The sequence below is a fragment of the Zingiber officinale genome, chromosome 4A (genome assembly GCF_018446385.1).
Source record: "Zingiber officinale cultivar Zhangliang chromosome 4A, Zo_v1.1, whole genome shotgun sequence".
Classification (NCBI taxonomy): Eukaryota; Viridiplantae; Streptophyta; class Magnoliopsida; order Zingiberales; family Zingiberaceae; genus Zingiber; species Zingiber officinale.
In genome coordinates, this window is record NC_055992.1 from 52,174,791 (window position 1) to 52,201,076 (window position 26,286).

Consider the following 26,286-nt stretch of genomic DNA (forward strand, 5'->3'; position numbering starts at 1 on the left):
GAGATACGTAGCTGACCCAACCCATTTGCTATCTGATATACCAGTTCCCCTTCAGCCTGACCTTACCTACGAGGAGATTCCGGTATAAATTCTAGATCGAAAAGAACATCAGCTACGGAACAAGACTATCCGGCTGGTTAAAGTCAGATGGTAGCATCATTTTGATGAGGAGTCTACCTGGGAGCTCGAGGATACAATTCGAGCTCGATACTCCCATCTTCTCACTTGAGGTATGTGAGTTAATTTTCGTTCAGCATTTATAATCTATCTATTGCTAGTACTTGCTGATGGTAAATAACAAAATTTGGAGACCAAATTTTTATTAGTGGGGGGAGAATGTAAAATATGGCAATAAAAATTAATTAAATAATAAGGTTAAATAGAGGAATAACCTTAACCGAATTTTCTGAAATTTTTAAAAATTTTCTGGAAATTTTTCGGAGGTTGTATGGTGTAGGTTACGGGGATCAATTACTAGGCCACGGGAAAGCCTGTTTAGGCTACCCTTTTTAAACGAGGAAAAGATTAAATTTTCTTTTCTTTTCTTTCTTTTTATTTCCTTCCTCCATTTCCTCTACCGTGCTCGATCCTCTTCTTCCCCTAAGCCCAACGCTGACCGACTACCCCGTCCACTTCTCCAAACTGTCGACGCCTCCTCTTCTCCCCTCCCCCGCATTCATAACCCCTGGCCAAAGGAAAGACCGAAGCCACAGCGTCACTTTCCCTCTACCTCTTGCCTCTGCCCAAAGTCACTGATCGCCTCTCGCATCGCCGATCGCCCTCTCGCGTCACCCCCGGTCGCCACAGCCGAAGCCACTCCGATCTTCGATGCTACTGACCGCCGAATGCCACTCCGATTAGTGCTACCATCTTCGTCAACCGATTGTTGATGTCGGCACCACCACACCCTCTGCCCTAGCGCCGACCACCTCTGCTCTAAGCCCCCTCCCATCGTGCCGATTAGCGGACACTGAGCATCGACACTGGCTATTCAAGCCCTAGCATCGAGTTTCTCCAACGCCGGCACTTGCGCACAGTCCCGATCTTGCAAAACACCGACAGTTCTTCTTTGTCGTGCACTAGTTCTATTGTGTTTGGTTGAGGTCATCCTAACAGATGGTTACTTCTTGCTATTGTACCTTGATACCGAACTTTAACTATTGATTTTCTTCCTTGTTGATATCAACAGTAGTTGATGGTGTCTCTATCGGAGAAGAAATCAACTGGTACCAAGATTAGGTAAGTTATTTCGGTCTTGAGATCTAGATTCATAGAGCTTTGGGCTTATGGATGTTGCTAACTGAGATAAATGATTATAACAGTGGTTTCGTTGTAGTTTCAGCCTTAGATCTCTAGCATTATTTCGACAGCCACCCCTATTGGCAGTGGGGCAGCAAGGGAGATTTGGGTGATAGGGTAAGATGATGGAAATACGATTCTTGTTTTAGCTTAAAAATTTGTATTGATGCTAGTAGCTTAATTGGCATGGGGTAATTCAGATCATGATCATAAAATTTGTCAAATCAGTAGCTTAAGGTGAACCGGGATGAGTGTGTACATGATCAGTAGCATTTATTTAGAGATTTAATAAATGAATTAGAGTTCCTGGTAAATAAGGATTTTGGTTTAGCTATCTTGTTACAATAAAACATAGCTAAACCGTACGATTTATTATAGGATTCGGATTCAGGATGAGCACTTCGACATAGAGGTTGATTAGCTCGATCTACATTGGAGGTGGGTACCCTGACTTATCTCTTTTGATATGTCATGTTGATATGCTTAGTAGATTTTTAACAAGTAGTAATAATTATGTTTATATCTACATTGGTATGTCACTATTTGTTTCCTAAGCATACTTTGTTTGTTAACTACTTGTTTTGCATACATGCCCTATTTATTATTTATGTTATAGAGGTAGTGACATACCATGCCTTATGATATACCGGACTAGTTAGTTACCATATCTGACCCGTGTACCTAGATCTGTTTATTTGATCCATTTATTTTTGGTAAATGTTTTATGGAGGTCGATATAGTCAGGATTTATATGCTTAGTGTCATGTACCATCTTGAATGATTGCATGTTGTGCGATTGGTAGCCACATTATTGTTGAGCTCATCGCCAGTTACATGGATCTACACATACAACCACTCATGGTTTAGTGGTATATCAGGCAGGGTGTGTGGCAGTTTGCTCTGTCAGTGCTCCGCTGGTCCACTCATGGGTAGCGTGACGCAGCGTGGTAACACGTCAGAGATCCCTCATCTGAATTGTCTCATGGAGATGAGAGCATTGTGTTGGAGCAATCCCAATGGTCCGCGGGACCATGTGTTTTGGTGTTTGGGCAAAGGGTTTAAGTTAGGTTTACCCTCGTTATTTGATATGTGTACTTGAGTTGTGCAGGACTGCAGGTGACACATTTGACTCAGGTTGACGGCTTCGGGTCCGATGAAGGATGGCATTGAGGACAAGCCGCGGGCTTGAATGCATCTGAGGGATCATGGACAAGGCAGCAAGGACAAGGGCCGAGGGAAGCGACTTCGAGGCATACGCGAAGGATGGCATTGGAGACAAGCCGCGAGCTTGGATGCATCCGAGGGACGAGAGCAAAAGGAAGTAGGCTTGAAGGCAAGAGGTCAAAGCTGCAAAGAAGAGTCAAGTGAGTCGTGAGGGTCCGAGTGCGAGTGAAATGTACTCGGGATGGGAAACCCTAAGTTTAGGGTTGTACCAGTCGACTGGTACTGGGACCAGTCGACTGGTGGTGAGCACAGAAGCATTCTGTGCCCGAAATGGCTGGGATCAGTCGACTGGTCATGAGACCAGTCGACTGATAGATAGCCGTTGGAGTGCCGTTTGGCTGGCACCAGTCGACTGGTGCATGGACCAGTCGACTGGTAACGGGCAAATCAGCAAGGCTGATTTCCCCAAGCTCTATAAGAAGGAGCTTGGTATGGCCGGCCAAGGCGACGAAATTAGACTTGGTTAAGGTCTAATTAGTAGTCTACAAGTGCTCAAGTGTTTGTGGAATCCAAGAGGTCTTGGTGTGTTGTGGTGAGGTTTCTCCACCCACAAGGAGCGACTTGAGATAGCCGGAGTTTCCGGGGGCTAATCCACAGAAGGATCGGGATCGTCCACCTTACGGACAGCCGTGGAGTAGGAGCATCATCTCCGAACCACGTTAAACGAACGTGTATTGGTTTGCTAGTTCTTTTCTTTCTTTAGATTTCGTATTCATTGCTTTAGTATTTGTATTTCCGCTTGCGCACTAACGAATACGTAGGAAGCTAACGATTTGGGGGCGCCGTCCATTCAACCCCCCTTCTAGCCGGCCACCGATCATCCAACAAGTGGTATCAGAGCGAGGACGCACTTCACCGGACTAACCGCCGAGAAGAGCAACACATATAAGAAGATGGCCGAGTTGATTGTCCCTCCAAAATTTGAAGGAGGAAGCCTTGGGGACATAACCTATTGGATGAAGAAGATGGAGATCTTCTTCAACACGGATTGGGACACCATGATGGTGGTAAATGAACCGTTCAAAGTCCCAAAGGACAAGAAAGGAAAGAAGCTCCGAACACGACATTGGACGGAGGAGCAAACCTCACGATCGGAGGCAAACTCAAAGGTAATAGCAATTTTAATTGATTTATTGCCTCCTAATGTGATAAATGGTGTAGGTGAGTATAAGAACGCCCATGATTTGTGGAGCAAAGTGAAGAAGTTTCCATGGGAGGAATTCATGCCTACACAAGAAGAAAGAAAATCCGAAGAAAGTGATGAAGTGGTCCAAGAGGAGAAGAAGGACCAATCGGATGTGGAGCCCAAGGAGTTGAGCTTAGTAGCTCAAGAAGAGGAGGTGGAGCAAACGGAAGTTGAGTCACGCTCAACATCCGAGGAGGAGAAGGAAGATGAAGCATCATCAACATCCTCAAGAATTGAAGAAGAATCCAAGACAAGTGAAGAGGATGAAGAAGAGGTCTTGGAAGAGGTCAATTTAGCAAGCACCTCCACCGAAGCAAAGTCAAAGGACCACATTGTGTGCTTCAGATGCAATGAGAAGGGACACTACAAGAGTAGGTGTCCAATGGGTAAGAAGGTAACTCCTAAGCCCACTCAAATTATTTTAGATACTAATTTGGGTTGTAGGAATGATGGTGCTAAGAAGAAGAACGAGAAGAAGCACATTAGATGCTTCACTTGTGGTGAAATAGGGCACTACCACACAAAATGCCCAAAGAAGAAGGAGCTTAAGAAGCTTGCACATTTAAAGAAATGGGAGAAGAAGAAGAGGAGCTCAAATCAAGGGGGAGCTTCAAGGGTAAGGGAGGTATACCCTAACTTGAATCGTAATTCAAATTCTTATATTCCCATGCATGCTAGGATAAATAATGATAATCATTATGTAGCAATGCAAAATTTTGGATTTAAGTATCATGATAGGAATAGGGTTAATGTAGATCAAAACCCTAGGAGGCCAATTCATGAAAATTCTAGGAATGGTAGACCTAAGGAGGCCCAAGGCATTAATCCAAAGAAGGGGAGACACATGCCTAGAAAGGGTAGGTCTAGGAATGTCCAAGGTGGACATGTTGACGCTAGGTTTAGGAACCTAGAAAGGGAGAATCAAGCTTTGAAGGCAAAGCTTGATGGTTTAGAGAAATTCCTTAAGAGATTCACTATTGGATCTAAGGAATTAAGGATGGTGTTGGGTAGTCAAAGACCCAACAATGATAGATCAGGTTTGGGATACCGATCTAGTCCCTCCAAGGCCAAAAGGAGACCATGTGCTAGGGTGGCACATGATCATGGCAAGGGAGAGTCCTCCAAAGCTAAGGGAAAGTCTTATGCTAGGGTTGCATATGACTATAGCAAGGAGAAGTCAATAAATGGCAAGGGAAAGCCATTTAATGGTAAGAAGAAATTAACCAAGGACAAGGTGTCCAAGGTTAAGAAAGTTACGTTTGTAGGCCAAGTGTCACCGGGGGTGGACCGATGTGGCCTAGCCATTGTGGATGAGTCACCTAGGGAGGTGGCTAAGGCTAAGAGCTCTAGGGGGAGCTCTAAGAGTCAATTTGGGACCCATGGCCAATGGATCTCAGGTGGGTTCTACTTGGGGGTCTAGAGGAGCCATGGAGTGTGCCAAGTGGTTTAGAGACGGACTTGAGTCTCAAACCTAGGGATTTGGCACACATGGTTGGTGTTTCATGCAAGAAATATGACATTTGGGGTCATATAGCATGACAATTGGTTTTGGATGTATAGATGCCATATAAACCAATGCTAGGGATGCATTGTGGGTTGGTATGGGCAAATACATCAAAAGGAAGGCAAAACTAGGACTTTAGGTCAAGGTTCAATTGAACCATTTAGCTAGTTTTGGATTTTGTGTCAATCTTGGGATTGGTGATAGATACATTTTGTAATGTATTTTTCCCAAGTAGACACTGGTACAATAGACCTCTCCACAAAATTTGGGAATTTTTGGAGGTCTAGGGAATTATTGGTGCATTTCTGAAGTTGGCCTGAAAAGGCTGATTTTTTCAGAAATAGGGTACCAGTCGACTGGTACAGATACCAGTCGACTGGTAACAGTGTTTTTCGACCACAGAATGTTTCTGTAAGGTTCTGTCGAAGGGGGGCAGTCGACTGGCACTTGGGGCAGTCGACTGATACCAGTCTGAAACTGTTTTCAGCATTGGTATGTGACCATGTCAACTCGATTAGATGTATGGGATCCAAGGGGGATTAATACATGAGTTTAGGGTCAATTTAGATGACAAGTTTTCAACAATTGGGATATTGTTGGAGAACTTTTTGGATGTTAGGCAAAGGGGGAGAAGTAAGGTTTAAATTGGGAAAACCTTAAGTGCCTTTGCGTAGGGGGAGCCTTGGGATAGGTTCTTAAAAAGCCCTGTGGGAAAATCCTAGCTCAATGGGGAGTTTCGGTGTAGGGGGAGCCTTGTGATAGGTTCCAATGCTTGGTGCATTGTTTCGGCGGTTGCCAAGTGTGTAGCCTTGGCAACGTAAGTCCATTCGGCGGTTGCCAAGTGTGTAGCCTTGGCAATGTAAGTCCATTCGGCGGAGTAAGTCCAAGTGTGTAGCCTTGGCATCGTAAGTCCATTTGTTTTTAGCATGTTTATTTGCTATATGTTTTCCCTAACTTAAACGTATTGCCAAACACCAAAAAGGGGGAGATTGTTGGAGCAATCCCAATGGTCCGCGGGACCATGTGTTTTAGTGTTTGGGCAAAGGGTTTAAGTTAGGTTTACCCTCGTTATTTGATATGTGTACTTGAGTTGTGCAGGACTGCAGGTGACACATTTGACTCAGGTTGACGGCTTCGGGTCCGATGAAGGATGGCATTGAGGACAAGCCGCGGGCTTGAATGCATCTGAGGGATCGTGGACAAGGCAGCAAGGACAAGGGCCGAGGGAAGCGACTTCGAGGCATACGCGAAGGATGGCATTGGAGACAAGCCGCGAGCTTGGATGCATCCGAGGGACGAGAGCCAAAGGAAGTAGGCTTGAAGGCAAGAGGTCAAAGCTGCAAAGAAGAGTCAAGTGAGTCGTGAGGGTCCGAGTGCGAGTGAAATGTACTCGGGATGGGAAACCCTAAGTTTAGAGTTGTACCAGTCGACTGGTACTGGGATCAGTCGACTGGTGGTGAGCACAGAAGCATTCTGTGCCCGAAATGGCTGGGATCAGTCGACTGGTCATGAGACCAGTCGACTGATAGATAGCCGTTGGAGTGCCGTTTGGCTGGCACCAGTCGACTGGTGCATGGACCAGTCGACTGGTAACGGGCAAATCAGCAAGGCTGATTTCCCCAAGCTCTATAAGAAGGAGTTTGGTATGGCCGGCCAAGGCGACGAAATTAGACTTGGTTAAGGTCTAATTAGTAGTCTACAAGTGCTCAAGTGTTTGTGGAATCCAAGAGGTCTTGGTGTGTTGTGGTGAGGTTTCTCCACCCACAAGGAGCGACTTGAGATAGCCGGAGTTTCCGGGGGCTAATCCACCGAAGGATCGGGATCGTCCACCTTACGGACAGCCGTGGAGTAGGAGCATCATCTCCGAACCACGTTAAACGAACGTGTATTGGTTTGCTAGTTCTTTTCTTTCTTTAGATTTCGTATTCATTGCTTTAGTATTTGTATTTCCGCTTGCGCACTAACGAATACGTAGGAAGCTAACGATTTGGGGGCGCCGTCCATTCAACCCCCCTTCTAGCCGGCCACCGATCATCCAACACATTGAACTCCCCCACTTATGATTTTGGGTAGGAGTATAGGTGTACTCCGACAGCATCCCGTCTACTCGGTCACTCATCAGGAGCAGTCATGGCAGAGTGCACGGTTGTCATAGCCCTACCCACTTGGTCTCATCATCGTGTGTGAGATGACTGACTGCGTTAGGGGTGACCATGTCATTGACATCATATGCATGATTGCATTTATTGTTTGTGTTTGTTGTACTTTATTTGTTTCATATTTGGTGGATGCATATGATTGACATGCATACAAGATCATGATACTCCTCGGTCTGATGACCTTGTTTATCTTATACCAGGTTCTGGTTAGTACAGTTTCTCTCTTTTATTTCAATTTTGCATTGTTCCTTTATATATATCTCAGGAGACTGTACGCATATTTATTACTATTAGTTATAGTTTGCTATGCATGTCAACTTGGTATCCGCTGAGAAGTTAACTCACCCCATTGATATTACCATTTCAGGTTGATGCTATCGGGAGGTTCCAGTCGCTAGTCCCCCTCCAGATCGCAAGGATTTTCATTTGGTCTTTTGTTTTCCTATTATACTATCCAGTCTATGTTTCAGACTTGTATTGGTTTTGCACCATGGATTTTGTTTAGTCTTTTTTGTTTGTTGATGGGATTTATTCAATATGTTCTGTTACGTGCCTGCCCGGACGACAGAAGAGGTAAGGTGGATGTTTGTTTATGGTTTTCGTATTATGTTATATATATATATATATATATATATATTGCGTGATTGTGGATTTATGTTTATTGTTATTGTTCCGGCCGTGTTGGCTGAGGGATGTGTGGCCCTAAGGGCGTGTAGTGAAGTCTCATATTATCAACCGTATAGAGGAGATGCTATCAAAATTTCTTCTAGTAGGGACTACCTGGGGTGTGACAAGTGTTTGGCAAAGATAAACTCTCTTGAGAGGAGTAGGTGAGGATGCGTTTTCCATTGAGGCAATAGTAGGCATTGGTCAGGCCTAGGATTTTATGGGAAATCTGAAAATCAGGCCTGGATAGTCTGAAACTGTCAAATAATATTATTTTATATTATTCTATTTTTTGTGCTAACTTTGTGATGCAAAAAATATAAAGCCAATAAGTGTTGATCTTGCCGCTTGGATAGATCCAAGTGCCTTAAGCTGATACAAGCGCCTTAAGCTGATACAGGTGCTTGAAAAGTATTCAGGCGCCTCTATCATCTTGGTGTGTGGCAGATAGAGGTGAGGTGACATCTTTTGGTTCGTTAATGCACGTAAGATCCAAGTGCCTCAAAGGGATTATGGTGCTTGGGACGAGATAGAGTCAACTAGGATGAGCTCCACTCAGTGCTCGTCACGTTAGCAATCTAGGCACCTCAAAGGGATAGAGGCGCTTGGAAGTGGATAAGTTGTGACAAGCTTGGATGAAATTAGCTCTGATCCAGGCACCTCAATGGCATAAAGTGTCCTGGATTGACCTATATAAGAAGGTCTCAAACAGTGACTTCAACACAACTTTTATATGATCAAATGAGCTTCACGCTACTCCGAACTAAAACTACGATGCTGCAACGCTGCTCTAACAACTAGCCTAATTCCAAATTTTCTAATTGTCGATATATTTTATTTTAGCAAAAAATGTATCATTATATTCAAGCTTTGTAATATTTGAATTGATAGTGAATTTTCCAATGAAAGCAATCAACGATCGTGGGCCTTAAAGTAGAAATCGTCACAGGATCTGAACAAAGTAAAACTAATTATGTTAGGATTGTTTCAATTACTATTTTAATTTTGCTGTAATATTTGTCACGCCCCAGAGGAGTCCTGTCAGACAAAAATCCGACAGTATCTCCCCTATATCGTTGATAATATGAAATATTACTACATACAAAATATACATCAACCACACTCAGCTGGAATATATACACAACCACGTAATTTATATCATTAGCCCACTCAGCTGAAACAAAATAGGCACAACCACGCAGTATAATAACAACCTACTCAGCTAAAACAAAACAGCAACACCCCCATAGTTTAAAACACTAATAGCCCACATGGCTGCATTGAAAACACAACGGAATAATGGAAAGAAAACCCACAAATGCAAAGTCCACAAAACATCGTAGATACAAAGTCCATAAGAAAAGTATCAAAACATATTTAGTTCTCACAACAACAAATCGAACGAGTGTGAAATGCAAGTGAAGAGAAACAAAACCAAAAAGAAGACTATCCTCGAGTGTGACGTGGGGCTGGCAGCCGGGACTTTCCAAGCAACTCCTCAATCATCTACCTGTTACCTGGTGAAGGAAAATCAATTTACGAGGTGGTGAGTATTGGAACTCAGCGGGTAAGGAAAGATAGTACATGAACATAATATACAAATAGTGAGCCAAGTGTATATAGTCTTATAAAGGAAATAGCAGATACCAAAATAGAACCATAATAAATACTCATACCTGAAACCATATCCTAGGCTAGTAAGAGAAGGTCAGAAGTAGTACTAATCTACTACGGTACTGCTCATAACTACAGAGGAAATATGTAAGGTATATACAGACTTCCAATAAGTAAACCAAGGACTAAACACCTACAACGAGGGTACATCTCAACATAAGCAGGCATAGCAGCATAAGTGAGCAACAGCAGTAAGTATGCAATAACAACATATATAAACAGCAGCAACCAAAGCAAGTATAATAACAACATATGCACGGATGGTCACTGCCGCCCACCTCTCTGCACCATGACCCCTGTATGGTCAAGAGGTCGGGTCAGTGACAGACTGTACGCCACTCCAGCTACCACTCTCTCGAGTGGCCGAGGGGGCAGTTGCATAGTAGCTTACTAGCTACATCTGCGACGGGGTCCCTGCTGCTCGTAACTCCAGCTACCACTACCCATGAGTGGTTGAGTGCAGCACGACAGGACAAGCGACATCAACTCCAGCTACCACTCTCTCGAGTGGCTGAGGATGCGGCCCTGGTCAATGACTCTCTCGACCCCAAGGGAGAATTGGTCGTTGATATGCATGCCATGACATGATGCACCAAATGCAACAATCATCATACAAATATAAGCAAAAATTATGTATGCTACATTAAGCCAGCATGCTCAATATAGTACATAAATAAACAACAGTCAAAGCATACAAACATGATATCTAGTATATGCTACTGATCATGAACAACAAGAGACTGTATAGATATGAAAACGAATTTCTCAAAGATTGCGTGGAAGTATCAAGCGCAGGAAAATAAGAGTGGAGTCAAGGTAAAATAGTCTTTATCCAAAAAATAGTTCATGCACTAAGGTCAAAGTACTAAAAGAAACAAAGCAAGAAGTATCCGCCTTTATATGTCGATCATGGTAAATAATCTCACGTCGATACGCTCATCTCGAATCAATGTCCTGCAAATAATATGATATATGATTTAACTAATCACATATATAACAACTAGCTAAATCCCAAAACTCAATCCTAATACGATTAAGTAACTATGTTTCCATTCCATTTGATAATCCAATACTTCTTCCTAGATAACATTTTGGTGAATTAATTCAACTAGAGAAATCAACTCATAAATGAATTTCTAATTTCATGACTAAATAGATTAAGCAACCCTAATCATTTAATCTCCAATTAGGGCATACTAGAAGCGTAATCAATCTAAACTCAGTTACTTCGTTAACAATTGATCAACCCATCCACAAAAATCACAACTACACTGGATTAAGCTAACATGAGTTAACTCTCAAGCATCACAACTTAAGTAACTCAAATCAACCTCAACAACGTTCAATTAACCAAATCAATGAATAGATCTAACTGGGTTAAGAGTTTGTTACCCGACAGCTCCTCTAGCGATGAGTAACAACGGAAATCGGCTGTGGATGAAGCTATGAGGGTGTAGAAGCTTGCCTCTGCTTTTCCAGTGATCAGTAGTGGCTGTGGGGTGGAAGAGAGCGACAACGACAATAGATCAAGAGACGGAGGTGGAGACGAGATCCGAGACTCTCGCAACAACTAGCGACATCGACGATCATAGCTAGGGCATGACGCGGTGAAGATGGAGAGGTGGATCGGTCACTGGGCTTAGCATAACTGAAGGGTGTGACGACGACTCCCAACATGGCCGGCGGCTGTGGTGCTCGCATAAGGAGGAGGAGACGGTCGCCGACTGCTATGGTGCAGGAACTCGCGAGAGGAAGGGCTCGCGAAGAGGGGGATTCGACAGTCATGGCTCGATAGAGGAGAGGAGAGCCGACAGTGGATTTGGGAAGAAGAGGTTCGGCACGGGTGGAGAAGGGAAGGGATCGGCGAGAGAAGAAGAGGAAGAGGGAAATTAAGGAAAATAAACTTAGGTATTGGTTTTATACCCAAACAACCCTTTTCCAAAACCTATAATTTTATCCCTTCTAAATACACTCTACGGGCTTCGATTAAATCCTCAAAAATTTTTAAAAATTCCTAAAAATTTCAATAAGATTATTACTAAATAATCCTATTATTTAATTATTGTTTGGGTACCGTATTTTATATTATTCTCTTTAAGGTTTATGAAAAATATGAAAAATCCACAAGCGCTATTCGCCCTCCTCTCTCTAGCACGTTTTACGATCCTTCATTCGAAACCATGTAAATCGACGCATCATTTTTCGTTCTTTATATATATATATATATATATATATATATATATATATATATTCTACTACGACTAATTCTAATAGATCGAACGAACCATGAAACGAAAAGAAAGCAGACGAATCAATATTCACCCCCTCTTCCCTATTGATCGCACCAATCCTATAGATTGGCCATTTAGATGATAAATGCACTTCTTCAAATGGTAAATCAACTTTTTGGGAGATAGATGCATCCCTTCCGGTTGCATTGTAATCAATGTGCTATCATCGTTCATCGACTTAATCATTTTGATTGTTGAATTATCTCTATGGATGTTGGCATACCCTTTTGGACTGGCTTATCAATTCAGATAAAAGAATTAAGGCAAGCTGAAGGTTAACTATTTTTTTCTTATGATGACATTACCTCGCTTAAATGCTTACGATTTATTAATAACTATCTTCTTAAATACAATGACCTATGATTCAAAATAAAAACGCTCAAAATTTAAAGCCCTAGAACTTTCAAATCCTTGAAATTCTTTAGAGAGGAGAAGGAGATTTGAGAACTCAAGAGTAAAACTCACAGCTAAGTATTGAGTGATTTGAGTAAAAGAAGAAGAAACTAATTTATAGGGTGAAGGTTTCTTCTTATATATTTTCCTTAGTAAAAAATTAATAACTTAATTAATTAATTTACTTGTTATTACTAACGTTACCTCAGAAATGCACTCGCACTCAAGGTATTAGATTAATTAATTATTTTTTCACTTACTTAGTTAAGTAATCAATAACTCATTAATTGATATTGAGTAAAAATATTTGATTAATTTCGTACTGATAAATTTTGCTTACACATAAATTTAAAAAATTAAACATGATTTCTAATCAATTTCAATCATATTTGAATTGACACTTACATGTATATATATATATATATATATATATACACACTTAACGTTCATATTTTTCGTATTTATAAATCTCACTCATAGTCGAGCTAATAATTTTATTTTATCCTATTAGATCAACTCTTTTTAACTCGAATAGTCTTAAATATTAAATTTTCATTCACTAAAAGAAATTAATTTCCATAAGACTACTCATGAAATATACGTCTTTATCTTTATTCAACTTATTAGTAACGAAACTAATTTTCAATCATATTTGAATTGACACTTACATGTATTATATATATATATATACACACTTAACGTTCATATTTTTCGTATTTATAAATCTCACTCATAGTCGAGCTAATAATTTTATTTTATCCTATTAGATCAACTCTTTTTAACTCGAATAGTCTTAAATATTAAATTTTCATTCACTAAAAGAAATTAATTTCCATAAGACTACTCATGAAATATACGTCTTTATCTTTATTCAACTTATTAGTAACGAAACTAATTTTCAATAATATTACTTGCACAATAATAATGGCTGCTATATACATAATATAAAGAATGAGCTAGAATGCAAATCCAAATGAAAGTACTTCCGTAATGGTTCAAATCCTATATGAAGAAGATTACAGAAAATACTGCAATTATATCTAACAAGATGGTACACTAGAAGGTTATGTTCTTAAAGAGGATAGTAGATACTAGCATGACCGAAAGACTAAGCAAGGAATAGACTAGAGTAACCCTTGTCTTTTCCTGAAGGACGCCTTTGGGCACAAGCTTATCAATAATGGGCACAAGAATTCCCTCCAACTTCTGATAAGCAAACAACAAGTATTAACTCAGTTAGCATCCTGTAATAACTGCTAGCCAATATGTTATAAAACCTTACCTGCGCAAATGGCATTTGGATAAATGAACCAATGATGCCCATACCATCCCTGCAAAATGAAACCAAGTATATTATAATACATATTTATATGAAAGAAGCTATTTGAATTATTAATCAATCTTTATCAAGTTTTTCTCACCTTAAATATACGGACCCTTGACACAGATGAGAAGTAGAGATGGTACAGTTAAGGCCCAAGGGCAACTTATCCTTGTCGAAAGCTGCAAGAGCAGGTTAGATATGCATGCTGAAAATAATTACTTCTGAAGTAAATTTCATGGAAATAATTGAAATTTGAAGCACATATACTTGTAGCCCATTTTATGCCAACATTAACTCCATAATCCTCAGTTGGTTGGATGAAAATGATTACTTTGTTGGCGACTATGAAAGCGAACAACATCTGGATCACTTTCTATAACAAATTATAGTCAATTCTTAGTAAAGATATATGTTTAATTAGGATGCACACTTGAGTTGAAAATTTTTATGTTTACCTTGCAGGCCTCTCGTGGTTCAAGAGACAAAGAACCGCAATAGTAGTGCCATTCGTCAGTAACTACCTGGATTAATTCCTTAAAGCTCTTATTTGAAATAGCTGAGTGCAGTTTGATGGCCCTTTCGATGTTGCGGATATCGATTCCTCCTGAGTCCCAAGAAGGCATGTTTGAGCTTGCATTTGGCACAAAAGGTCTACTAAGCTTCGTCTTAGAATTGTGTATGTTTGTCTTTGGAGAACATGGTAAGAAGACTGTGGGAGTTTGGCTGCATGGTCGGGCAATGCTCAAGTTTGGAAGTGAATGCATTGTGGATGGAAGGCAGCAAGAAGCCATATCAAGATATGTACAATAAAATTAACGAGGGGGAATTGTTTGGTTGGGTTGTTAAATGCTGGTGCTAAGAGAATGGAATTAATTAATGGTGAGATTCTGAAGACAAGAAAAGTATAATATGATCTGAAGTAATGCTCCATACAATATGAGGAAGCTAAGGATCTACTTCAAATTTCGTGAACACCCAACCTAGGTTTCTCTTGATTAGTTTACATTTAGAATCTTTAATCAAAGGCAAAATTTACAGAGAATGACCCTTACAATAAAGTCATCGTAGTATCATTCATATTTTAATTATTATTAAAGGACACCTCATCACTTTTAGTATATCTTTATCAAATGTCTCTTTATCCTGTATACCAAAAAAAAAATTTACATGTTTTTTTAAACTATTAACTTTTTATAGTTCGACTATTAGTCAAAAAAAAAAAAAAAAAAAATCAACCTAATTTCAATGTAAATATATGTTGAATATTCACATTAATTTTTAAGTGGTTGAGTATTTACCGACTGAGGTTCAAAAGCCTATTTTACTTCAAAATTAGTAAACCTTATGAATTTATCTCAATTGATTTCTATTTATGAAATTTAATTTTAGATTTATTCAAATTTAATAAAAATTTGATTATATTAAAAAAATATAAAATTTTTTATAATAGAAAATATTATATATTTAAAAATCAAATTAATATATATTTATATAATCTAAAAAATAATCGGCAAAATTTGAATGCTGTAAATCATTTAGTAAAAGTTAATAATTAATCGTGCATAGTATTTGACCTTATCGAATCCAAACTTGTTATTAAAATCATTTTTTAAATATTTTTTTCATAAAAACTTAAAATAGGCAAACCTATTTTTTTGTTTTAAAGTTTTCTAATAATATAGCTAGTGTTATTTCAAATATAGAGAAGTAAAAGAGGGGCAAAGCAAGGTGTCTTTTAATTTAGGGATCATATCACAATTTGAAATTAACAGTTTGACAGTTCGATGATTTAGAATCATCGATTCAAGGGTACTTGATAGGTTTACCCTTAATTTTAATCGTCTAAGATAGTTATGGTTCACGGTATAATTCACAGTTCACTATGATTCAAGATTATTATTTATTTAAATTAAATATTTATAAATTTATAAAAAAAAATTAAAAATGGCTCGCATTTATTTAAGTTGCATACGTATTCCTTACAATTTTAAAAGAGTATCCTGAACCTTAGAAATATTATCATCAATACTTTCTTGTATATCGGGTGTCAAAATTGACTAGGGTTTATCATCGATAAATTGAATATCATGATCCTCATTTGGATTCCTTGTCCCTCCGAAATTCAGATAATGAACCTCCTCCTTTTATTTTAATTAGAAAATTTAAATCAAAAGTAATTGAGATTTTAGATTTAAAAGATGGGAGTAGAAAATATAGTGTGGAATAATAAAATGAACTCTTTATTTTATAGAATTTAGAGATTAATAGATGTTAAATTATAATCATTATCAGAAAATTATCAAATATTTTGAATTGTTAAAAAAACAAAAAACCTCTCTCTCTCTGCCAACAGTCAGAATCATCGGTCTAACGGTCAGAATTGGTTTTACTTCTTTCCCTTAATTTTTAAATTGCACTAGTATAAACAAACTATTATTGTTGGTGTAGGGAACATGTATTTTGATTATGGCAAAGGGTTCAAAGTTAAGGTTACTTGTTGTCTAATAAGTATGAATGAGCTTGCAAGAAAATCCTAAGTTGTCTTAGGTAAAAGTCCTAGTGGACTCTAGGCAGGTGGAAAGTCGTAGTTGTGGTTAGGCACGAAGTCCTGATCCAGGGGATTGGGCGAAGTCTTGGTGGATCGAGCACATTAGGCGAAATCCTAGAGTCGGGGACTCTAGGTGAAAATCCTGATAGTCGCGGACTAGGTGAAAGTCTGAATGGGTCATGAAGCAGATGTTCAGCATGAAGACCAGAAGTCTCGAATACAAAAGTCTAGACAATTTAGAGGACCGATCTGGCAAAAAGATAATTTCTCATGAGAGGAATAAGTGAGGACGTATTTATTGGTGCGGTTAGCACTAACGGTCTAACTCAAATTTTGATGAATGATAAAATAGGTTTGTTAGGATCTTAGATGGCTAGAGGGGGGTGAATAGCCTCTTAAAAACTTAAACAAAGATTTCTACAAAGAAACTTGTTAGCACAGCGGAATTAGGAATCTAAAACAAGGAGGAAACAAGCACACTAACACAAGGATTTACGAGGTTCGGGGATAACTTGCCCCTACTCCTCGGCGTGTCCGTAAGGTGGACGACCCCTCGATCTTCGGTAGATCGCACCCCGGAAAAATTCCGGCTCAAGATCCTCCTTCTCGGTGGAGTAACCTCTCCACAAAGTCTCAAGAAATATATATATTAAAGCACAAGACTTACAGAGCTCGGTGGCAAAGAAGAATGAACTAAAACTTACAACCACGTGAGAATCAGTGAAAACAGGGAACTCCCCGATCGCAGTATCACACCCGAGAGCTCAAGAACTTAGCACACCTCAACGATCAACAGAACTTTCTTGTTTTTTTTCTTGTTCTTTCCTCTCGCTTTTTACTGCTTCTTAAGCCCCTGTTCTCCGCTGTCACGGATCGTGGTCAAGTTGCTCCGAATCATCGCTCCAGCCAATCCCTCTTCCTCCTTACCTGGTTCCCTGAACTCACACCAATGAAATCACAGTCTTCACTGGTGTCTTCTAAGCTCGAACCAATCACCAGGAGTCAAGTAGATCGCAGCCAGATCACACCAGTAGCCGTTGATGCTTCAAATGCATCATGCGCCGCGAATCACAGCAGAAAGGTCATTTGTCGTATTCCTCTTATGGACTTGATTTGAAATTAAGCTTGGAATGATACCTGTGATCTTGCAAACTCAAAAGCTAACAGCACATGGGTTATATCACATGAATCAGGCAGATCAAATGCAGTGAAGGAATCGCAGAAACAGCGAACAATATGGATCGTGTGTGGATCGGTCACCAGACCGATCCATGGACCGATCAGGACATATCCTGATCGGTCCACTGCTTGTCTGATCGGTCCACTACTTGTCTGATCGGTCGTGGAGACCGATCAGGCCGCAGCTGGATCGGTCTCCACGACCGATCCCTGCCTTTCTTCTTTCGCAATGGCATCTCCTGATCGGTCTCCAAGACCGATCAGATTACACTCAGTGTGCTACTGAGTGTTTCCTGATCGGTCTATAGACCGATCAGATTGCACTCAGTGTGCTATTGAGTGTTTCCTGATCGGTCACCAGACCGATCAGATTACACTCAGTGCAGCACAGAGTGATCCATGGAAACTTAGTTTCACTAGATCGGTCTGCCGACCGATCCACTATCTTATGTATCACTGGATCGGTCTGCCGACCGATCTAATGTACCATAGAATGTCCACTTAGGTCCCTCTCTGACCTAATCCGGAGAACGAGCTACCGAGCCCTCTCCGACTTCGTCAGGTCCAGAGAACGAGCTACCTAGCCCTCTCTGACCTAGTACGGAGAACGAGCTACCGAGCCAGGTAGCTCCTCTCTGACCTAGTACGGAGAACGAGCTACCGAGCCCTCTCCGACTTCGTCAGGTCCAGAGAACGAGCTACCTAGCCCTCTCTGACCTAGTCCTGAGAACGAGCTACCGAGCCCTCTCCGACTTCGTCAGGTCCAGAGAACGAGCTACCGAGCCCTCTCTGACCTAGTCCGGAGAACGAGCTACCGAGCCCTCTCCGACTTCGTCCGGTCCAAGTTTCCAACTTGGACTTTTCCCTTCCACTTGATCAACCTTGATCATTAATCAAACCAAGTTTAATTAACATCTGATACAAACTTAAATCTATGTCAACATCAAAACAACAGCCAGGTCAGACTGTATCAACAATCTCCCCCTTTTTGTTGTTTGACAACACGATTTAAGTTTAGATCAGAGATATTCTTATTTTCATAATTTTAAGGGAATCAAGATCCTCCCCCTAAGATGAATACACCACTAAGTCAATAACGGGAATCAAGATCCTTCACGTTATCTTTTCCCTTAAAATCAAGTCTTCATACATCTCTAAACTTAGGTGTTCTCTCCCCCTTTGTCAAACACCGAAAAGGTGCAAATGAGGTGACAAAACTCAAAAGGCTCCCCCTTAACCCATACTGTCTTTTTCTTAATGCACCTAGAGTTCCCTCTAAGTGTATTATATGACAGTAAGAAAGAGATAAGATACAATCAAATCATGACATAGGAACAGCATATTAATATGAACTGAAGCATAAGGAAAAGCAAGAAATAGACAAATGAATAGCAAAAACATATGAGTAGCATAAGTATCCATGTCAGACAAAGAGATCCAACAGATAGCAACCAAAATACAGACAGGCAAAGTGACACACAGAATGTATCAATCAATATCCTCAACAGGAGGAACCTCATCATCATCTGCAGGAGGCACGTAACCCTGAGGCGGCATGCTGGAGCTCGAAGGTGGATGACCCGAGAAATGCTGCGAAGGTGGGTAGTTGGCCATCCAGCCCAGAAGCAGCTGCTGCATCACCAACTGCTGACTGCGCAGTCCATGGAGCTCAGCAGCCAGTAGCTCATCATGCTGATCGAAGCGGCTCTCTAGCTCAGCGATCTGCCAGCGCAGATCAGGATCGGCCTCATCAGCAGCAGCAGGAGGAGCAGCAACCTGTCGAGGAAGTGCCCGTGGTAACTCTCCTAGACCTCTCCCATCCTTCCACCGAACAGCCCCATTCTGTCCCAAGATACCGGACTTGGAAAATGCCCGTTTCCCAAGTCGGCAATCCTGTCTGACCATCTTCACTATCCTACCCTTAGACACATCTATCTGAAGGGTCTCGAGCCAATCTATAATTATATGCCCATAAGGCATATAAATGGTGGAGCTGCTAGGCTGAGAATAGGAGATGATCGAAGAATAGATGCTGGACATAATGTCAAAATCGAGACACCGACGCAAACCGTAAAGCATCAGACAGTGGTATGGTCGGATTTCTGCTAGAGGTTTGGACGTGATTAGAAGGAGACAGTTTATGACTATCTTAAAAAGAATATAGTCAGGGGCAGATAGTCGTAGGGCGGCAAAGGTGGGAAAATCAACATCCAACTCATCCAGTCCACCTTGTCTAGGATGACTGAAGAAGTACTCATAGATGGAATCAGGTGAGACATCAAGTGGAGGAGGTAATGACTCTGGTAAATCAGGATAAATGGGAAAAGGATCTCCTGAACACCTTCGGCAACCTAGATACCCAAAGAATTCTATGATGGAGAAATCGATAGTTCTCTTAGCGACTCTGGTTCTATAAGCACCATCACTAGCCTGATGAAGATTGTTGTAGAATTCAGAGACTAGGTCATAGTTGATGTCCCTCTCTAGGTAGACTAATGAGTCAAGCTTGTAATATGCCAGGGTTTCGGATACAGAAGGACAAAACTCATCCATGTACTTTCGATCCACAGATCGCCATGGGAGTAGCTTGAATGTCCTATTTTGAAATGCTTGTTCAAACTGGCGGTTCGGGAATCTTGAAGAAGAGGAAGGTTGAGGTCGGGAGGGTGCTTGGGACTTGGATTTCTCAGCAGAGGACTTAGACGTACCCTCACCGGCTGATTTCTTCCTAAACAGGTCAAAATGGGACATGGTCGGGGCAAATGGGAGTCCACAGGAGCCACAGAGTCGAGAACCGAGACAACACACACAACACACAGAGATACACTGTGAAAAGAAGCTAAAATGCCAAAAATGAACCGATGTCGGGGAGAAAGGAAGTTACCTAGGCACCATTTGAAGCTTTCAGAGAAGATGAAGAGAAGAGTCGGGACGGAGGAGTGGTTCGGCTAGGGTTTTCGGCGTGAAATGGAAGAAAGATTGGGGGAAGTTAAAGGGGGGGGGGGGTGATCGATCATAAGATCGGACGGTTGTCCGATCAGGAGAAATCCTGACCGATCAGGGAGCGTCCTGATCGGTCAGGAAGTGTCTTGATCGGTCGTGGAGACCGATCAGGGAACCTCCTGATCGGTCCCCGGACCGATCAGAGGTGGATCAGAGGTAGGAGCCTCCTGATCGGTCGTGGAGACCGATCAGGGAACCTCCTGATCGGTCCCCAGACCGATCAGAGGTCAATCAGTGATACGTGCCAGAACCCCTGATCGGTCTGCAGACCGATCAGATATCGAACAGAGAGGTGGAACTCTCCTGATCGGTCGTAGAGACCGATCAGATATCATCCTGATCGGTCCCTGGACCGATCAGTGTCTGATAATCAGTGATTTCAGTCTCTGAAATTCGTATCGAAAGCTCTGAAACTTGGTTCAACAACTTCCAAGTTCAGAACCTAGGATCTGAAGAGCCCACAGATTATATTCAGTGATACCAATGAATATTTCCTAATGATGAGCTCTAATGATTTGGAATTATTTAGGGCTCGAAAGTTTCAGACACTTCATAACAAATGTGTTGAATCTCAAGGTTTCAAAACCAGAGAAGTTTGTTTTGTTTGTTTGCTGAAACTATGATCTATAGTGAACCAAGGTAATAAATCTGACTCAGGCTATCGGTTCAAAATACATCCTTGCTATGAGTAGTTACAAGTTTGTCAAAATATGTCAAGGTTTCTTCACCAACTTGTCCTATTTTCAGTCAAAATCAGGAAGATATCAATCAAGGGTATCAATCAACACATCAACAAAGTTAGATGATTTCTAGACACAGGTCCAACCAAGATTCCTTGGTTGGAATATATGAGTAAGATCTAGGAGCCAAATACACATGAATTATGTATTGGCCTTCCCCATACTCAATTTATGTCTCTTCAACCTAATTATTCAAGGGATGCATGATACATTTTGAATAATTTGGTTGATCCTAGCATCTCACCCCATTTCTAGCAAACAAAAATATTTTGTTAAACCTTATAGTTTGTGTGAGATGTTCCCAAGTTGCCGAAATTAATTTCCCAATTTCTCTTGTCTTTTTAATGGTCCTTATTGATCATGATGTGGTCAAAATGACTTATTGAGCCAAACACATTCCCAATTCCCTCCTTAAATGACTAAATTCATTTTCCGGAAGAGGTTTGGTGAAAATATCGGCTAGGTTTGACTTTGACTCAACATATGTGAGTGCAATGTCTCCCCTAGCTATGTGATCTCTAATGAAGTGATGACGCACTTCAATGTGTTTGGTCCTTGAATAATGGACTAGATTTTTCGTTAGGTTTATTGTGCTAATGTTATCACACAACACTTGCACTCCCTTATACGAAAGTCCATAATCTTCTAGAGTGTGAATCATCCATAACAATTGTGATACACTCTCTCCCATGGCAATGTATTCAGCCTCGGTCGTGGAGAGAGCAACACAATGTTGCTTCCGACTTGACCAACTAACCAATGATGATCCTAAGAATTGGCAACCCCCACTAGTGCTTTTCCGATCCAATTTGCATCCAGCATAATCGGAATCGGTATAGCCTATCAAATCAAAAGACTCCGTACGAGGGTACCACAGACCTACTCTAATTATGCCTTTAAGGTATCTTAGAATTCTCTTAACTGTAATTAAATGAGATTCCTTGGCACAGACTTGATATCTAGCGCACATGCCCACAGCAAAGAGTATGTCCGGTCGACTAGCTGTGAGATATAGAAGACTACCGATCATGCTTCTATATTGCGTTAGATCAACTGGTTTCCCACTCTCATTGTTGTCAAGACGAGTGTTTGTCGCCATTGGAGTGGATACTTCCTTAGAGTCACTCATTTTGAATTTTTTTGAGCATCTCTTGAGTGTATTTTGTCTGATGGACATAAATTCCATCTCGAGTTTGTTTGATTTCAAGTCCAAGGAAGAATGTCAACTCTCCTACTAGACTCATCTCAAACTCACTTTCCATGTGAGAAATAAATTCATTCAAATAGCCCTTGTTATTTGAGCCACAAATTATGTCATCGACATACACTTGGGCTACAAAAATATTTTCACCATCTCTACGCAGAAATAGTGTTGGGTCTATTTGGCCTCTTACAAAACCCTTTTCTAGTAAATATGTTGACAACCTTTCGTACCAAGCTCGTGGTGCTTGTTTAAGCCCATAAAGTGCTTTCTTGAGCTTGTACACGTGGTTTGGAGCTTCGGTATTCACAAACCCCGGTGGTTGTTCAACATAGACTTCTTCTTTAATAAAGACATTTAAGAAAGCAGACTTAACATCCATTTGATAGAGCTTGAAACCTCTATGTGCAGCAAAAGCTAGCATCAAACGAATGGACTCTAATCGGGCCACGGGAGCATAAGTCTCATCATAATCGAGACCTTCGACATGACTATAGCCCTTGGCTACAAGTCTTGCCTTGTTTCTTACAACTTCTCCCTTTTGATTTAACTTATTTTTGAAGACCCATTTAGTTCCAATAATGGTGGTCTTCTTAGGTCTAGGAACTAAGTCCCACACTTGGCTCCTTTCAAATTGACCTAACTCATCTTGCATAGCTATGATCCAATCAGGATCGCGCAATGCCTCATCAACTAATTTTGGTTCAATCTCTGAAATCAATGTGACTTCATTAGACTCATTTCTAAAGAATGACCTAGTCCTAACCCTTTATTGGATGTCTCCCACAATTTGGTCTTGGGGATGACTAGTGGCTATCCTAGATTATCTTGGTGTTGGTGGTGCCTCATGAATGGTCTCACTAGGCACATGCAAGGACTCAATATCAGGCAAAGGATCAGATTGAGTTCTTTGTTGCCTTTGTTCATCATCATCAGAGTCAACTTCGACTCTTTCTATGTTTCGATCATTCAAACTTAGCCTTCTAAGTTCAAGTTGAATTTCTCCTACATCCCTTGATTGATCATTTAAGTTAGGGATTTCTTCAAAAGCTACATCAGAGGACTCTTCAATCAATTTAGTCCTATTGTTGTAGACTCGATAGGCTTTGCTGGTGAGCGAGTACCCGACCAGTATCCCTTCATCAGCTTTGGCCGAAAATTTTACAAGATGGTCCTTGGTGTTCAAAATAAACACCTTACAACCAAACACCCTAAGATGTTTAATTGTAGGGGGTTTTCCAAACCAAAGTTCATGGGGAGTCTTTCCTAAAAACCTATGTAACAGGATTCGGTTTTGCACATAGCAAGCTGTATTTACAGCTTCAGCCCACAAGTAACTCGGTAGTGAGTACTCATTGAGCATACTTCGTGCAGCCTCTTGTAAGACTCGGTTCTTTCTCTCCACAACCCCATTTTGCTGTGGGGTCCATGGAGTAGAGAACTCATGCCTATATCCCTTTTCTTGACAAAATTCTAAAAACCTATGATTTTGAAATTCCCCACCATGATCACTTCTAATGGTTTTAATTGTTGTTGATTTTTCATTTTCAGTTCTTCTACAAAAGGAAATAAAAATATCTATGGTTTGATCCTTAGTTTTCAAAAAGAAGGTCCATGTATACCTAGTAAAGTCATCAATAATCACAAAACAGTATCTACTTCCATTTAATGAAATAACACTACTGCAATCAAACAAATCCATATGTAATAGGTCTAAGGCAGTGGTTGTACTTACAGCGCTTTTACCTTTATGAGGTGCTTTAGTTTGCTTACCCTTCTGACATGCATCACACAATTTGGTCTTTTGGTACTTGATGCTTGGTAAACCTCGCACTAACCCTTTGTTGACCAGCTTCCGGATATTCTTCATGTTTACATGAGCCAACCTCCTATGCCAAAGCCACGATTCTTCTTCTTTTGACATGAAACACTTAGCAAGAGCATTAGTAGCACTTTTAAAAGAAACTTGATAAATGTTATCTACCCTTGTGCCTACTAGTACCGTGTCAAGTGTGTCAATGTTTTTGACTAGACATTGACTCGAATGAAACTCAATTGTGTAACCCGTATCACACAATTGACTGACACTTAGGAGATTAAAAGTCATCCCCTTGACTAGAAGGACATTCTTGATTTGGAGGCATTCGGATATATTAATGTCTCCAACTCCTATAACCTTAAGACTACCATTATTACCAAAAGACACATTACCTCTATTTTTGTTTTGAATGGTAGAAAATAGTGACTTGTCCCCGGTCATGTGCTTGGAGCATCCACTATCAACAAACCAAGTTGATAGACGCTCCCCCTTTACCAATGCCTACAAGACACGAAAGATAGATGTTTTAGGTACCCAAATCTTGGGACCTAATGCATCTACAATGAAGGACTTAGGCACCCATGCCTTTGTTACCTTCTTCCTAGTCTCATGAACCCTAGAAACATGCGATCTATGAAATTGGGTTCTTGACACTAAAGAAATAAAGCTAGACTCCTTAGGTTGGTATCCTAATCCAGCCTTGTTGTAGACCGCCCTTTGGGCATTTAGAATCATGTCTAGGGTCTTAGAGCGAGTTGAGAATTTCTCAAGCATTTTCTTGAGTTTCTCAACCTCACCCTTCAAGGCCTTGTTCTCATCTTCAAGGAGCTCTAGATGTAGGTCATCAACCTCATCTTCCCTAAGAGCTCTCAAGTTCTATACTTCTTCTTTTAATGATTTATTTTCTGTTTTTGATTTTTTAAGCAAGGTAGACAAATGTGTAATAGTCTTATAGCATTTTTCTAAGTGAGAAGAGGTTACCTCTTCATCATCCGAAGATGATGAAGCCGCGGCTGAAGTGCTTGAGTCATCACTCTCAGACTCGGACTCCTCCCTTGCCATGAGTGCCAATTGCCGAGTACTCTTCTCCTTCTTCTCTTCTTCCTCCGATGAGCTTGAGGAAGATTCATCCCAAGTGGCCTTGAGAGCTTTCTTCTTCTTGGCTCTTTCCTCCTTCTTTTTGGCCCGTTCCTCCTTCTTGAGTTTTGGACACTCACTCCGGTAGTGGCCTTTCTTGCTACACTCATAGCAAGTAACGTTAGACTTATCAATATTTTGATCTACAGTCTTACCTTTGTATCTCCTGCTTCTTCTCATGATCCTCCTCACAAAATTTGCCATCTCGCTTGATGATGATCCACCTTCATCATCGGACTCGGAGGAGGATGAAGATGAAAGAATCTCTTTCTCCTTCTTCTTTCCTTTCTTTCTTCTCCCATCCTTGCTCTTTTCTCCTGCAACCAAAGCTATACCTTTCTCCTTTTGACCTTTGTTAGCAAGTTCATGAAGTTCCATTTCACAAATGAATTCATCTAACTTTACAATGGAAAGATCCTTGGAAACCTTGTAGGCATCTACCATAGATGACCACAAGGCATTCCTTGGAAAGGATTTAAGAGCGTACCTTTCTAGATCGCGATTCTCCACGCGTTCATCTACGGAATGTAGACCATTGATGATTTCCTTGAACCTCCCATGTAGTTCACTTACTGTTTCATTTTCCTTCATGGTGAGATTTTGTAGTTGATTCAAGAATAGGTCCCTCTTGGCTATCCGAGAATCTCGAGTTCCTTCTTGGAGCTCGATAAGCTTGTTCCATAAATCTTTTGCACTCGAGAATGGACCTACCTTGACAAGTTGGTCCTTGGCAATCCCACATTGTAAGGTGACTACCGCCTTGGCATCGGCTTGCCCTTTACGAGTTTGTTCGGTAGACCACCTTGATGAATCGAGTTCCTTACCTTCTTCGTCCTTCGGTGGTGTGAATCCTTCCTTGACCGAGAACCACATGGAGATATCAGTCTTGAGGTAATACTCCATGCGGCTCTTCTAGTACTGGAAATCTGCTCCATCGAA

At 40.9% G+C, this 26,286-nt stretch overlaps 1 protein-coding gene across 1 annotated transcript; it reads right to left on the minus strand.

The window, feature by feature from the left end:
* Positions 1–13,330: 13,330 nt before the first annotated feature.
* LOC121973294 lies at positions 13,331–14,519 on the minus strand. Its single transcript, XM_042524815.1, has 5 exons — positions 14,176–14,519; positions 13,988–14,093; positions 13,818–13,899; positions 13,679–13,727; positions 13,331–13,602 (listed from the first exon to the last, which is right to left on the minus strand). Exons 1-5 carry the CDS (start codon positions 14,509–14,511, stop codon positions 13,453–13,455), a joined length of 723 nt encoding a protein of 240 aa, XP_042380749.1. The 5' UTR covers positions 14,512–14,519; the 3' UTR covers positions 13,331–13,452.
* Between the last annotated feature and the right edge of the window lie 11,767 nt (positions 14,520–26,286).

What these genes read in the sequence shown, in the direction of transcription:
- LOC121973294 (XM_042524815.1), bottom strand. Translation starts at nt 14,511, where the DNA reads ATGGCTTCTTGCTGCCTTCCATCCACAATGCATTCACTTCCAAACTTG. An exon ending in TGGCATAAAATGGGCTACAA is followed by an intron (nt 13,900 to 13,987) that starts GTATATGTGCTT and finishes CTGCTCTTGCAG; the next exon opens with CTTTCGACAAGGATAAGTTG. An exon ending in CAAGGGTCCGTATATTTAAG is followed by an intron (nt 13,728 to 13,817) that starts GTGAGAAAAACT and finishes TTCATTTTGCAG; the next exon opens with GGATGGTATGGGCATCATTG.